General features: G+C 33.5%; 1 protein-coding gene across 2 annotated transcripts in view; it reads left to right on the top strand.

Moving 5' to 3' along the window:
- if (integrin subunit alpha inflated) overlaps positions 1 to 14,853 on the top strand; it is a 218,611-nt gene that overhangs the window by 63,251 nt on the left and 140,507 nt on the right. For both annotated transcript variants that reach the window (XM_089634287.1, XM_089634286.1), the window contains exon 2: positions 6,415 to 6,536. In XM_089634287.1, coding sequence (XP_089490413.1) covers positions 6,415 to 6,536 — 122 coding nt within the window. The remainder of the gene's footprint in view (positions 1 to 6,414; positions 6,537 to 14,853) is intronic.

Below are 14,853 nucleotides of genomic sequence, written 5' to 3'. Positions count from 1 at the left end.
TTATGTATTACTTAACTATCCTCAAATGAGACATATTATATTCTTTTGATCACTATATTATATTAAATTTGTTCTGCATAAATCTATGCAATATTTCTCCTTCAAACCAGGTTATCTCTTGGATATTATTTATTTATAACCCTTCTCTGAACAGATGTTCTCTAGTGAGATGGGTAATTTACCTACCAACATTGTCAAAAAACTTTTTTTCAATATAATAAACGACCGGGTTGCCGGAAGACTATTATTATGTTTTAGATTTTGACCGGATTAAAATGGAACTAATAATACAGCGTCTTGACTCCACTATTTTAGAGTTAAATGGATATTTCGAATCTCCCATGTCTCGTTATGATAATGAAATTAAGAGCTGAAATAGTCGTGTTTCTAGGCGTAAAAATCTATGCAAATTGCCGCTACAGATTACCGTTCCTTTATAAATATGTACTACGTACAGATTTCAAGTCTAGTTGCACGGAAATGATCAAATAAGTTGAATATTCATGTTTTAATATTCAAAGACATAAAAACAATAGTTAACACCAATTGATGTCACTAATAAAACAGACCAGTTTACCATGTCACCAAAGAAAATGTTGTAACGTGGTACTAAAACATGACCCAAAAGAGTGTCCCGATTTTACACCTCTGCAACATTACATTATAGTGCGACAGAACTGACAGACATACAGATGATTGGCATATCAGTAAGTGACAGTGACAGCTGGCAGTGTCTGCTATTTGAGGTTATGTTAGCCTTTGAAATGTAGGTTTCTCGCCAATTTCCTCGTCACTCCCTTGTGGTTTTCCCGGCCTTTTGTCACGAATGCTCAATCTGGCGCACCCATTTTCTTCACCTTGTAATAAAGGGTTACGAGTTAAGACTTATTTTAATTATGATTGATGGACTGGCTTTTAGTAGGGAAGGAAACGAAGTCCTATAATAAGAATTACTGACGAAGTATAACTAGCAGCTAATAACTTGCAGTGAATGTATTTTAGACAATATAGGCATCTTTAGAGTTACTCATAACTCTACGTGCCCATCATTAAATAGCGTAGGTAGTAGATTTAATGCAGATATTTATTTTACTAATTCCTTGATTCATTTTCTGAATCAGTTCAAACTTACCTGTGAATACACAATTAATTTGCCTGCCATAAAAGAATACGACGTCATCTAACTTCAGCAAAACAACTGTGCGTAAAAGCTGCATATACTCTTGAATTACTCATTATTCAAAATCCTTTCAATGGAATTTTACTTTTTTTCTTTCATTTATTTTTATCTCGCTTATAACTCAATTTTATATAATCTTTCCTAGAACACAAAGACTTTATGTAGTACTTAATATTCCATCTATAATTTCTTAAATCATAGAAATCTGTAAAAAAACTATTACAATACTCAAGAACAGGATTGGCCTTTGTTATAATTTTTGGTTATACTTATTTTTTTTTAATTTCCCTTTATTTTGGTATTTTCATTTTATATTACAATTTCTAAACGAAACATGAAACAGAAAAATAATAGATAACGGTCGCAACTGTGGATCGAACCTAGGACTTCTGTCTTACCCGTAAGAACAAAGTGTTTTGCCCCACGGCACGGGTCGGAATTGAGGCCAGACTGGGAATCATTCTTCAAGCTTCCTGTGACGAGAAGCAAGGTGGGGCTCTATTGCCACCAGATATCTGTAACAGCTACAGAGACAGAACTGACTAACAGAGCTGACGGGCGCCGCGCCCACGGCCCATTAAGGTGACCTAAAACCTGAAACCCCTTTTCTTGGCAATATTGATCCACTGGCCATGCAACAACACACATTACTCGATAATGGATTATGTCGTCTTGTGTGACGTTTTGATAAATTGGCGTATCTAGTGGTATGTCAATTTGGTACGAACTCTGCTCTTTCAGAAGAATCCATTTTCTGTTAATTGTATTTATAATGTACATGTACACATCGGACAGGAAAAAAACAGAGAAATAACTAAAAAATAGCGAAATATCAACCGTTCAATAACAATGTACAACAATATGTATAGGAAAATATGATTTAAGATTTTCACGGCCAAAAGTATTTTTGTTATTTGTTTTTGGGGTATTATGCCGTGTTGCGTTAACTCCTTCCTTAGCCAACGTTTCGGACAGCATTGCAGTGTCCATCATTATTGTGTTAATAACACATCTGCCCTGATGATGGACACTGCAATGCTGTCCGAAACGTTGGCTAAGGAAGGAGTTAACGCAACACGGCATAGTACCCCAAAAACAAATAACAAAAATATGTATAGGAATCAAACAATCAGTTTGTAAAATAACAAAGTTTAAGTTAAGAGAAGTCAAGTGACAGCAAGAGATTCGAGACATTTTGTGAAGATCTGGGGGCTATCGCTAAAGATGCATTATCAAAGGTTGTTAATTTTAGAAATTTATTTTGTTATTTGATAAAATATTTCATACTAAATTGCGGGAATGGCAGCAAGGGGCTGATTCTCCCGGATAATATGGTTTGGGAAGGTTTAGTAAAGTTTATAAAAATTACAAATAAGTTTTGCAGTAATTGCAGAATGTTTAGGTAAGATGGAAAAAACTTCTGTAGAGATTTTTTCATGTTTCTTTCAAGTTTTCTCACATCTTTTCAGTGCTTTAATAACCTTTGAATCCATTGTTAAAAAAATAAGGGACATTTCACAACCTATTTATTGGTACGCTGTTCAATTACTCGTAAAATGGAGTGTATAATGATATATTCTACGAGCTTTAATAACCTCTAATTCTCATTGGAATCTCATTTCAAAAGGAAGGATCTAATTGGAGAAGTCTGTCAGTTGTATTGCCAATGTTAATACTGGAACATATCTCCGTTTTACGAACTATGTCTAGATCACATAATTTGATTTAAAAAACCGATTTGAATGAAGTATTAGACTGTATTTGTCCCTATTCCACTTCTGAGTTACGACGACACAAATTTGGTCATTAGGCCCTGAAATTGCCCCCATGTGTCTTAATTTACACCGCCTTCTGTAATTTACCATTATGAAACTGTTGTATGGCACGCGTTTTCTCGCATCGCTGGGCACTGTTTTTTTATTGCATTTGATAAATATGATTAAACTCAATTAATAACATCTAACTAAGTGCATTGTGTAAAATAATTAACAAGCTTGTAATAATTTATTCCTATATCTTCCTATTAGTTAGCTAGTTCGAGCACCCTTAGCATGAATTGTTAACATTAGTTAGAGCAAAATCCCCGCAATGCTGAGGTTAACTTCGATGAACAAATATTAAATTTAAAGGCTTTACTCAATAAGTAGATTTTATTTGTTCACAGACATTAATATATATAAAACAATAACTGAGAAACAATAGAAATGGAAGAAGAGAATACCTACAAACTACCTTCCTGAATTTAGCAATAATAAATTGCATTAAAACCTCCATCAGGAAGATAATGTCTGAACAAGGTGTTGGTTTCAAGTATTTTACTAGTATCATGTGTCACTTGCCTATCTTTGCCATTTGTCATTTGCGTGAGTTTTTACATAAGTTTGTATTTTTATGTAGAGTTTTATAACTGTATTGTTCTCACGTAAGTATAAATAATAAGTCATAAGTTTTTGTTTAGTTACATTGCAGACCTGTCGATGGATAGGCAAACAGTGCAAAAGTAGTTTTAGTAGTAGATGTAAGAGTCCTCTGTAAGAATATGAGAAGTGACACAGCGCATCACCTCGATCACAATTCCTCATAGTCGTAATTCCAGTCAGGTTCTGCCTTCACTCCAATTCCCGCTGCCTGATGATGCTCCAACACCAAGTAGGGAAGCTGGTCCGTGGGGGACATTGCGAAGATAACGGAGCATTTCACTTCTTTTCTTCCGCCTTTACCAACAGTCCATCCAACGGGACAAGGCCAATGTTGATGGGTTACTTACGACTGGATACAATATCGGAAAAATACAATTTCCAGGCGATTGAATCTTCTCTATAAGTTGAGTTTCATTAAATTTTTTGTGTTTTTTTTTGCAATTACGAGTCCCGACTGCTCCCAGTAGGACGAAGTAAATACTCTTGTCGAGTCGTGTCTGCCAATGAGACAATGTATGAATTTGAATAAAGCAAGGAGTGTACGGTTGTGATCAAATTGACCATGACATCAGACTCGCGCTCGTCGTTCTGAATAAATTCTGTTAACTTCAGCTGATTCTGACAACTTTATTACGTACTTCTGATGAACCACTAAATTATTAATTTCCTTTAGTAATAAAATAATAGTTTTTTTTACAAAATTCATCAAAAATATGCCATTATCAAAGTTCACAGCATTGACGAAGTTATTAGAGAAAGAATCGCCATAATTACTTACAACTGTGCTAGAATAGTCGTGAAACAAACCCTTGCGTTTGGGTCATGTCAAGAAATAAGAGACGAGTCGATATGACAAGATAGAGTTGAATGCCTACGTTGAATCTCTGCCTACGCCTGCGGGAATTAATAATATAATACGGAACGTGTGTGCATTTCCCAGTAATAGCACGATGAATAATTAATTATCATAGTCAATCAGATTTATGCCAATTTTTTTATGTTGCTGAGATGATTATTTGACCTTGATTCAATTGAAAGTAGAGCGTTCGCGAGTCTCCATTGTTCTGCCAATGTCATGATTCTGTTGACTGTGGACTGTTTACTGTTACTTTTTCATTGATTGATTCATCGGAGATGGTTGACTGACCGGGGTCGGATGAAACGGGTCCTGCCACACGTCTCATCGGAATTATACCAAAAAATTCAACGAGCACGTCGGTACCTCATCAGAAATCTAGTTTCGATGGATGCCATCATATTGTTCAAGCATTTAGACCTGGATCTTTTAGTGTAGTGTCTTTATTTAGCCTCCTAAGTTTCTGTTGGATCTAGGCCAGGCCAAGTGCCATAGATGTCCAGCCATCAGACACGGCGAGTTTTTGTCACTGTGTCCTCAGAGATGCGGTACCAAGTTGTGCTTTGGCTTCATTATCTTCCCCTTTACAGTTCATTCTAACATTTTCCATCCATTCGCCGTCCAACTGTAATATTATTTCATATTTTATGTAACGAAGGCACGAAAGCTTTGCTTTGACTGATTAAGAAACAGGAAATTGGCAGCAACTAGATAACTGAAGCGACTATTGAATGCTAATTTTTACATTTGACAAACTAGTTTCAATGTTATAAAAATCTTGATTAGAAATACGTAACATTTTTATTCCCATATGCACGCAAGCAATTAGAGGTTTGCTAAATATAACAAACTCTCCTCGAAGTGGGTGCGTCAGAACTTTTGATTTCCCTCCCGATGTCTGTCTCCCGAAAAATGTTTGAATTTAGAAGTTTGCTAGAGCTAACTCACCTTTTTAAAAAAGGTGTCAGTAATTTTTGTTTTGATTTATTAGAATTTTACTCCAGGTATCTCACCGTGTAAGCTGGTGTCAGTATTTTTGATTTCCCTTAACTCTATTTCGAGTACAATTCAGGCACTCATAGGTTTGCTAAAGTAACTATCCTTCTAGGCGTTCATACATAGTTTCATTTTTTTTCATTGAGGCAGCATCTATGTTTCTTTCCAAGAAAAAATGCCAAATATGGCTAAGAGAGACCTGTCAAACTAGATTGACGCAACCGATCATATACAATATTCTCACTAATGCAATAGATTCCGGTGGCGTCTCTCTGACAAAAGTACGGTACATTTCATATAAATATTGCAAAAAATAATATTTAGTAGGTACCTACCGAAAGCCGAAAGTCTATTAAAAATATATTTGCATCAGAATAATTGCATAATTGCCTTTGAAAAGAAGAAATTTACCTTTTGAGTGTTTTGGATAAATTCGACATTTAGTAATCGAACAAAAAATGTAGCACCGCTTATTAAAAGGATAGCCACTCAAAGAATATGTGCCAGTCAAAGTATGTCCACTGGACCTAGTTCAGTTAAACAACGCCCGTTGTCTCAAAACTTATCTTTACTATATTAATTCAAATAAGCATCTATCAAACATTTAAACAAAACATATACACCAACAACGCCCCATGATCAGTCTTAAGTGGACAGGATATGTATCTTTTTGTAATATTAATTTACAAGAAAGTGTAAAGCCACAAAACCGACATGCTTCCTAAATTGTCTAAGGTTTATCTAATGCTACGTATACATCCGCGAGCCGAACTGCCGAACTGAACCTCAACTTAGGAAAGAAACGAAGCAACCGCAAATGGCGCGAATCGGAGCTTGAAGCTTTCCCGTAATTCGTCGTACGGTTCGCGTTTCGGTTCGCAAAGTATACGTACCCTTGGACTTTTTCAACTAAGATTTATTTAAGACTTCAACTAATGAATGGTTTTGTTTGTGTGTTTCAGGGTGATGGTGGGAGCTCCCGAGGCACAGACCGCTCAGCCAGGAGTGGACCGCGGAGGGGCGGTCTACCGGTGTGACCCAACGAGGGATGATGCTTGTGCCGAGGTGCTCTTTGACAGGAGTGGTGAGTTTACCAACACCTTATACTTCCTTCCTCCTTCAGTGTTATTATTTTTAATATTGGTTCTTCTCGTCATTATTCCAACTGTTATAGGTACTTAAATAATTATAGGTTAAGACGGAACAATACCTTAAAAGGAAGTCGGAATCTTAACGACGTAAGTGAAGAAGGCGTGTAAGCAAAATATTCGACGGGCGTCACTGCGTTTTGGATAGACCTACGGTCGAATTTGCCCTGGCAGGCCTAGAAAATTAGATCTTTCCGTAGAGTTTATTTTAATTATTTTTTATAAAAGTATTACTAAAATCTCAGATGTTTCTAGACGAATACCTCAGGAAGTTACTAATTCATCATCTAGATAAAAAAAAAATTGGTACCTACTGATAATTTTATAGAGAAAAAAAATTTATTAAATTTTTAAACCGTTTTACGTAAAATATTGTAATGGTGAGGTGGTGTTTAAATTAAATTTAAATATAAATACCTTACATCCGTGGGTACCGGCCTGAAAAGAAATATTTGACTGAGGGTAGCGGAGTCCTATTTTAAATTTTAACCCGACTGTTTGTTGATTTGTATGTTCCATACGTTCCGTTTACGGTTCAAGATCCTGGCGGCGCTGGACACCTAATTCCTTTTTATCCCGACAGAGTTCGCAGGAGCGTGGTTCCTAATGCTAAGTATACGATATATTCAGGGTGTATCGGCACGTACCCGACAAACTTTAACAAGCTATTCCTTAGCACATTTTGACTAAAAAATGTTATGGGCACTTTGCTGTCCGGTAACATTTTTTTTAATAAAAAAAATATTATTCATATTTTCACCACATGTTACCAATGTTTTATCCTTTGTCAAAGTTTGAAAACCCGTCTGGCAATATTTTGTTCGAGTTTCGTTGAATAATGTACGTACGTACCTATGTTGTCGCGCTTTTACAATCACAACGAAATGGCACGGCACCATTCGTCTCATTTTTAACTATTATTATTTAGTGTATACGAAAGAGCTAGGACACTTTTTGACACACTTGCTAATAACAGCTGTTGAACACGAGAAACAATGCAAATGACAGTGACGGAGTGTGGATTTTTTATTTATTTTTTGTTTTTAATGGAAAAAAATGTTACCGGACAGCAAAGCGCCCATAACATTTTTTACACCAAATGTGCTAAGGAATAGCTGGTTAAAGTTTGTCGGGTACGTGCCGATACACCCTGTAGATATATATGAACCTCAACTTATGGGAAAGAAACGAAGCAACCGCAAATGGCACGAAACGCCGCTTGCAGTTGATTCATTCCTTTCCCGTAATTCGTGGGACGGTTCGCGTTTCGGTTCGCAAATGTATACGTACCCTAATAAGAGCTGTCGAATAATTATATATTATGGTACCTACCGGGAATAAAGTTTGGATGGAGAGTTGCCAAATTTGTCTTTGGACAAATTGTATAACTTGCTTATTTTTATTACATGAGAAGATATACTGTTTATAATTAATTAGGTGGGCATTTAAGTAACAACTTACTGTTCTTATGATTACTGAGGAAATTTTGGATTTGTTTTATTAAATAAGAGAAAATCAGGAAGATACTTTTTGTACCTGAGATCTGCTAATCACCGAACTACTAGTATAATTTATTGTAGGTACGCATGTTTAGTTAAATTCTACCATATACGAGGGGCTGATTCGAAGTTGATGCGATTCCTGGCCACCGTGTTGGCAAGTTGCAATACTCCGTACGGCCATACTCTCCTTGAGAAAGCTACAAGCCAAAAATGTGTATATTCTTGGTATACCTTATATTGTAGTTAATAAGCATTAAAATCTCTTGACAAATGGAGTCCAGAAACGTTCGATTAAGCACAAAAATGGATTTTATTTATTTTGTAAATAATTTTTTAAGAAAGCAAAAAAATTAATCAAGTGAAACTGTCACAGATAATCTTAGCTATAGGACTGTAGTTTTTAAAAGTTGTTTCCTTTATGCGTTCATACATTTATATTGAAAAAATGGTTTTTTAGTAGTTTACATTTATATTTTTTAATGAGTTATTTATTTTTTTATTTGAATTCTACTCAAGCGAAACGATAGGAAAACTTTCAATTTATCCAAAGCATATTTTTTGGTATTCATAATTTTTTTATTTTTTATATATACAATAATATTATTATTGGGTTTATAAAAACAGTTTATTTTTAAACAAGTTCTGCTGTGTAATTATTATTACGCGTGACAGCTGTTTCGCCCTCTGAAGGCATTATCAAACTGTGGGTAGCCCACTTACAGACGATACATTTATATTATTTCTAGGTAGGTATTTTAATTTCATTTACTGATTTCTTAATTGATTTCTAAGTAAAATATTAAAAATTATTAATGGTTATTACCCCAGCAAAGTTTCCCCAATTAGTGTAATGTTTAAATTTGACTGAATGTCTTTATGTTAGTTATTCCCAAACGATGACTCATAGGGTTATTTTAATAGCATAATTAAGTACTTCATAGTGCACTCATATTTGCATTAGGTTTGAAGATATCTAGTAGGGGTGAACGAATTATATTTGTTTGTTCATTAATTAGAATAGCTTTCGGATTATTAGAGTTTTTGTTAATTTCTAACTGCTCTAAAAGATTCAGTTTACGGCCTTTATTTTGTACGTGTAACGGAGTTGGTTTATTATTATCATTAAGTGAGTGATTTTCATCTAGGAGATGTTTGGCAAATTGAGATTGTATTTTATTATTATTTTTAAAAGATCTTATATGTTCTTTAAACCTAGTGTTAAAGGACCGGCCCGTTTGTCCAACATAAACAGCGTTGCATTCTTCACACTGGAGTTTATAAATGCCACTATTTTGTAATTTGAGTACCTTACTTTTTGAGTTTTTAAGAGATGATCCTAAGTTGTTATTTGTGCGGAAGGCAATATCTAAACCACACTTTTTGAGGACTTTGGCAATTTTATTAGATGTCTGTCCGATGAATTCTAAACACCCGAATTTATTATTCGTCTTATTATTAGTCGTTGGGTAAATTAATTTAAGGTTATTTTTGTGTTTGTTATTATTAATTATTTTTTCAATGTCTCTACCCTTGAAGCCATTATTTTTAGCAATAGTTAGGATTGTATTTTTTTCCTTCTCGTATGCTTTCTTGTCGAGTGGGATATTCGTAAGCCTATGTACCATTGAGTGGTAGGCAGATAATTTATGTGACCATGGGTGTAAAGATTTATAATTAATGGTCGTATCTGTAAACGTAGGCTTACGGAAAATTTCAAACGTATGTTTATTATTTTCTCTACCGATGGTTAGGTCTAAAAAATTAATTTTATTATTACACTCTCTTTCAACCGTAAAGCAGATTTTACGGTTGATGGAGTTAGCAAATGTGACAAAAAGATCTAATTGTCTGTTGGTACCTTTCCAACAGACCAAAATGTCGTCAACATAACGAACATAGTATATTATGTGTTTGCTAAAGATTGAATTTAAAATTTGTTTTTCAATGTAATCCATGAATATTTCTGCAAGAAGTGGACTGAGGGGCGATCCCATTGGTAATCCGTCGTTTTGTTGATAGAATTTATCATTAAACTCAAAGTAGTTAGTTTCAACACAAATTTTAAATAGATCGAATAAGTCTTTTTTAGTAACTGGGTTTATATTAGATTCGTCTAAAATATCTTCAATGATTTTAAGGCATTCTTGAATAGGGATATTGCTAAAGAGACTGACCACGTCTAAAGATATGAACTGGCAATTGTGCGGTAGATCAATGTTTTTTATTTTATTTACAAGTTCGAGAGAATTTTTAACGCTATGTTTTGGGTAGAATTTAGTATGTTGTTTGAAAAGAAAGTTAAGTTTTTTGGCGAGTATTGTCGTTGGGGCGTTTATAAAAGAAACAACGGGACGTATGGGGATATTATCCTTGTGAATTTTAGGTTGTCCGTATAATGCATGAGCCCTTGGATTCATCACCATTGCACTTCTTCTAGCGAATTTATTTGGGAATATTGATTGGCAATTATTTATTAGGTTGCGCACGTTTACTGAAATTTTGTCCGTTGGGTCCTTTTTTAAGATTTCAAAGTCTTCTGGTTTTAGGAATGCTTCTACTTTATTTAAGTAATCAATTTTGTTTAATATAACGACGGAATTTCCCTTATCCGCTTTAGTAATTGTGAGGTCGCTATTTTTAATTTTGGCTTTAATATCATTTAAAATTTCCGTTTCTTTTATATTGAATTTATTTTTATTTTTACTGGTTGATTTCAAAGTTTTTCTCAATATATCCGCTGTTATTTGTTTAGGTAAGCCGTTATTTTTTATTTTAGACAGAGAAATTTCTGTGTCGATTGCCAAACATTCAATTTTTTTTTTAGTGATATCTGAATTTATTTTATATTTGAAGCCTTTATCTAGTAAATTTATTTCATCTTCTTCAAAAGTTTCACCTGATAGGTTAATAGTTTTTATATAAAACTCCGTATTTGTATTACTTTGATATTCATTGACTTTTACATTTTTATTTTTAGATTCGACAAGTTTTTTAAGTTTATTTTCCTGAGTTTTGAATTTATCAGATATGATTCCGCCGATGTGTTCACGAGTATCGTAATCCAGGGTATCAAATTCCCATGGATGCAGTTTAAAAGTTAATTCCGAATGCAATACCTTGATGTAGTGAAGTATTGTGTCCCTTTTCCGACAACATTCCTTAGTCTCCTCCTTCAACCATATCCTCTGCGCTCGATGCACAGTTTTTATGGCTGCCGAGGATTTGCTTTTGGTAGAAATATGCACGTACTTGGGGATCACGTTTAACTTCAAACACTCTTGGTTAAACCAAAGGTTTTGCACTATTTTCCGATGTTTTAATTTTAATCGTCTGTAAAAAATCACTTGGGTAGCTATATCAGCAACCTTCAATTTATTTATTGTTATTAAGTTTAATTTGTAGAACTCCATTTTATTTTTTTATTTTTTATATATACAATAATATTATTATTGGGTTTATAAAAACAGTTTATTTTTAAACAAGTTCTGCTGTGTAATTATTATTACGCGTGACAGCTGTTTCGCCCTCTGAAGGCATTATCAAACTGTGGGTAGCCCACTTACAGACGATACATTTATATTATTTCTAGGTAGGTATTTTAATTTCATTTACTGATTTCTTAATTGATTTCTAAGTAAAATATTAAAAATTATTAATGGTTATTACCCCAGCAAAGTTTCCCCAATTAGTGTAATGTTTAAATTTGACTGAATGTCTTTATGTTAGTTATTCCCAAACGATGACTCATAGGGTTATTTTAATAGCATAATTAAGTACTTCATAGTGCACTCATATTTGCATTAGGTTTGAAGATATCTAGTAGGGGTGAACGAATTATATTTGTTTGTTCATTAATTAGAATAGCTTTCGGATTATTAGAGTTTTTGTTAATTTCTAACTGCTCTAAAAGATTCAGTTTACGGCCTTTATTTTGTACGTGTAACGGAGTTGGTTTATTATTATCATTAAGTGAGTGATTTTCATCTAGGAGATGTTTGGCAAATTGAGATTGTATTTTATTATTATTTTTAAAAGATCTTATATGTTCTTTAAACCTAGTGTTAAAGGACCGGCCCGTTTGTCCAACATAAACAGCGTTGCATTCGTTGCAGCGTTGCATTGCAGCGGTGCTTTTTGTCACATTTGCTAACTCCATCAACCGTAAAATCTGCTTTACGGTTGAAAGAGAGTGTAATAATAAAATTAATTTTTTAGACCTAACCATCGGTAGAGAAAATAATAAACATACGTTTGAAATTTTCCGTAAGCCTACGTTTACAGATACGACCATTAATTATAAATCTTTACACCCATGGTCACATAAATTATCTGCCTACCACTCAATGGTACATAGGCTTACGAATATCCCACTCGACAAGAAAGCATACGAGAAGGAAAAAAATACAATCCTAACTATTGCTAAAAATAATGGCTTCAAGGGTAGAGACATTGAAAAAATAATTAATAATAACAAACACAAAAATAACCTTAAATTAATTTACCCAACGACTAATAATAAGACGAATAATAAATTCGGGTGTTTAGAATTCATCGGACAGACATCTAATAAAATTGCCAAAGTCCTCAAAAAGTGTGGTTTAGATATTGCCTTCCGCACAAATAACAACTTAGGATCATCTCTTAAAAACTCAAAAAGTAAGGTACTCAAATTACAAAATAGTGGCATTTATAAACTCCAGTGTGACGAATGCAACGCTGTTTATGTTGGACAAACGGGCCGGTCCTTTAACACTAGGTTTAAAGAACATATAAGATCTTTTAAAAATAATAATAAAATACAATCTCAATTTGCCAAACATCTCCTAGATGAAAATCACTCACTTAATGATAATAATAAACCAACTCCGTTACACGTACAAAATAAAGGCCGTAAACTGAATCTTTTAGAGCAGTTAGAAATTAACAAAAACTCTAATAATCCGAAAGCTATTCTAATTAATGAACAAACAAATATAATTCGTTCACCCCTACTAGATATCTTCAAACCTAATGCAAATATGAGTGCACTATGAAGTACTTAATTATGCTATTAAAATAACCCTATGAGTCATCGTTTGGGAATAACTAACATAAAGACATTCAGTCAAATTTAAACATTACACTAATTGGGGAAACTTTGCTGGGGTAATAACCATTAATAATTTTTAATATTTTACTTAGAAATCAATTAAGAAATCAGTAAATGAAATTAAAATACCTACCTAGAAATAATATAAATGTATCGTCTGTAAGTGGGCTACCCACAGTTTGATAATGCCTTCAGAGGGCGAAACAGCTGTCACGCGTAATAATAATTACACAGCAGAACTTGTTTAAAAATAAACTGTTTTTATAAACCCAATAATAATATTATTGTATATATAAAAAATAAAAAAATAAAATGGAGTTCTACAAATTAAACTTAATAACAATAAATAAATTGAAGGTTGCTGATATAGCTACCCAAGTGATTTTTTACAGACGATTAAAATTAAAACATCGGAAAATAGTGCAAAACCTTTGGTTTAACCAAGAGTGTTTGAAGTTAAACGTGATCCCCAAGTACGTGCATATTTCTACCAAAAGCAAATCCTCGGCAGCCATAAAAACTGTGCATCGAGCGCAGAGGATATGGTTGAAGGAGGAGACTAAGGAATGTTGTCGGAAAAGGGACACAATACTTCACTACATCAAGGTATTGCATTCGGAATTAACTTTTAAACTGCATCCATGGGAATTTGATACCCTGGATTACGATACTCGTGAACACATCGGCGGAATCATATCTGATAAATTCAAAACTCAGGAAAATAAACTTAAAAAACTTGTCGAATCTAAAAATAAAAATGTAAAAGTCAATGAATATCAAAGTAATACAAATACGGAGTTTTATATAAAAACTATTAACCTATCAGGTGAAACTTTTGAAGAAGATGAAATAAATTTACTAGATAAAGGCTTCAAATATAAAATAAATTCAGATATCACTAAAAAAAAAATTGAATGTTTGGCAATCGACACAGAAATTTCTCTGTCTAAAATAAAAAATAACGGCTTACCTAAACAAATAACAGCGGATATATTGAGAAAAACTTTGAAATCAACCAGTAAAAATAAAAATAAATTCAATATAAAAGAAACGGAAATTTTAAATGATATTAAAGCCAAAATTAAAAATAGCGACCTCACAATTACTAAAGCGGATAAGGGAAATTCCGTCGTTATATTAAACAAAATTGATTACTTAAATAAAGTAGAAGCATTCCTAAAACCAGAAGACTTTGAAATCTTAAAAAAGGACCCAACGGACAAAATTTCAGTAAACGTGCGCAACCTAATAAATAATTGCCAATCAATATTCCCAAATAAATTCGCTAGAAGAAGTGCAATGGTGATGAATCCAAGGGCTCCTGCATTATACGGACAACCTAAAATTCACAAGGATAATATCCCCATACGTCCCGTTGTTTCTTTTATAAACGCCCCAACGACAATACTCGCCAAAAAACTTAACTTTCTTTTCAAACAACATACTAAATTCTACCCAAAACATAGCGTTAAAAATTCTCTCGAACTTGTAAATAAAATAAAAAACATTGATCTACCGCACAATTGCCAGTTCATATCTTTAGACGTGGTCAGTCTCTTTAGCAATATCCCTATTCAAGAATGCCTTAAAATCATTGAAGATATTTTAGACGAATCTAATATAAACCCAGTTACTAAAAAAGACTTATTCGATCTATTTAAA

The sequence above is a fragment of the Hesperophylax consimilis genome, chromosome 8, assembly GCF_061612785.1.
Source record: "Hesperophylax consimilis isolate HC1 chromosome 8, BYU_Hcon_1.0, whole genome shotgun sequence".
Lineage (NCBI taxonomy): Eukaryota > Metazoa > Arthropoda > Insecta > Trichoptera > Limnephilidae > Hesperophylax > Hesperophylax consimilis.
Note: the sequence above shows the minus strand (reverse complement) of the source record. Positions and strands in the feature narration are given on the sequence as shown.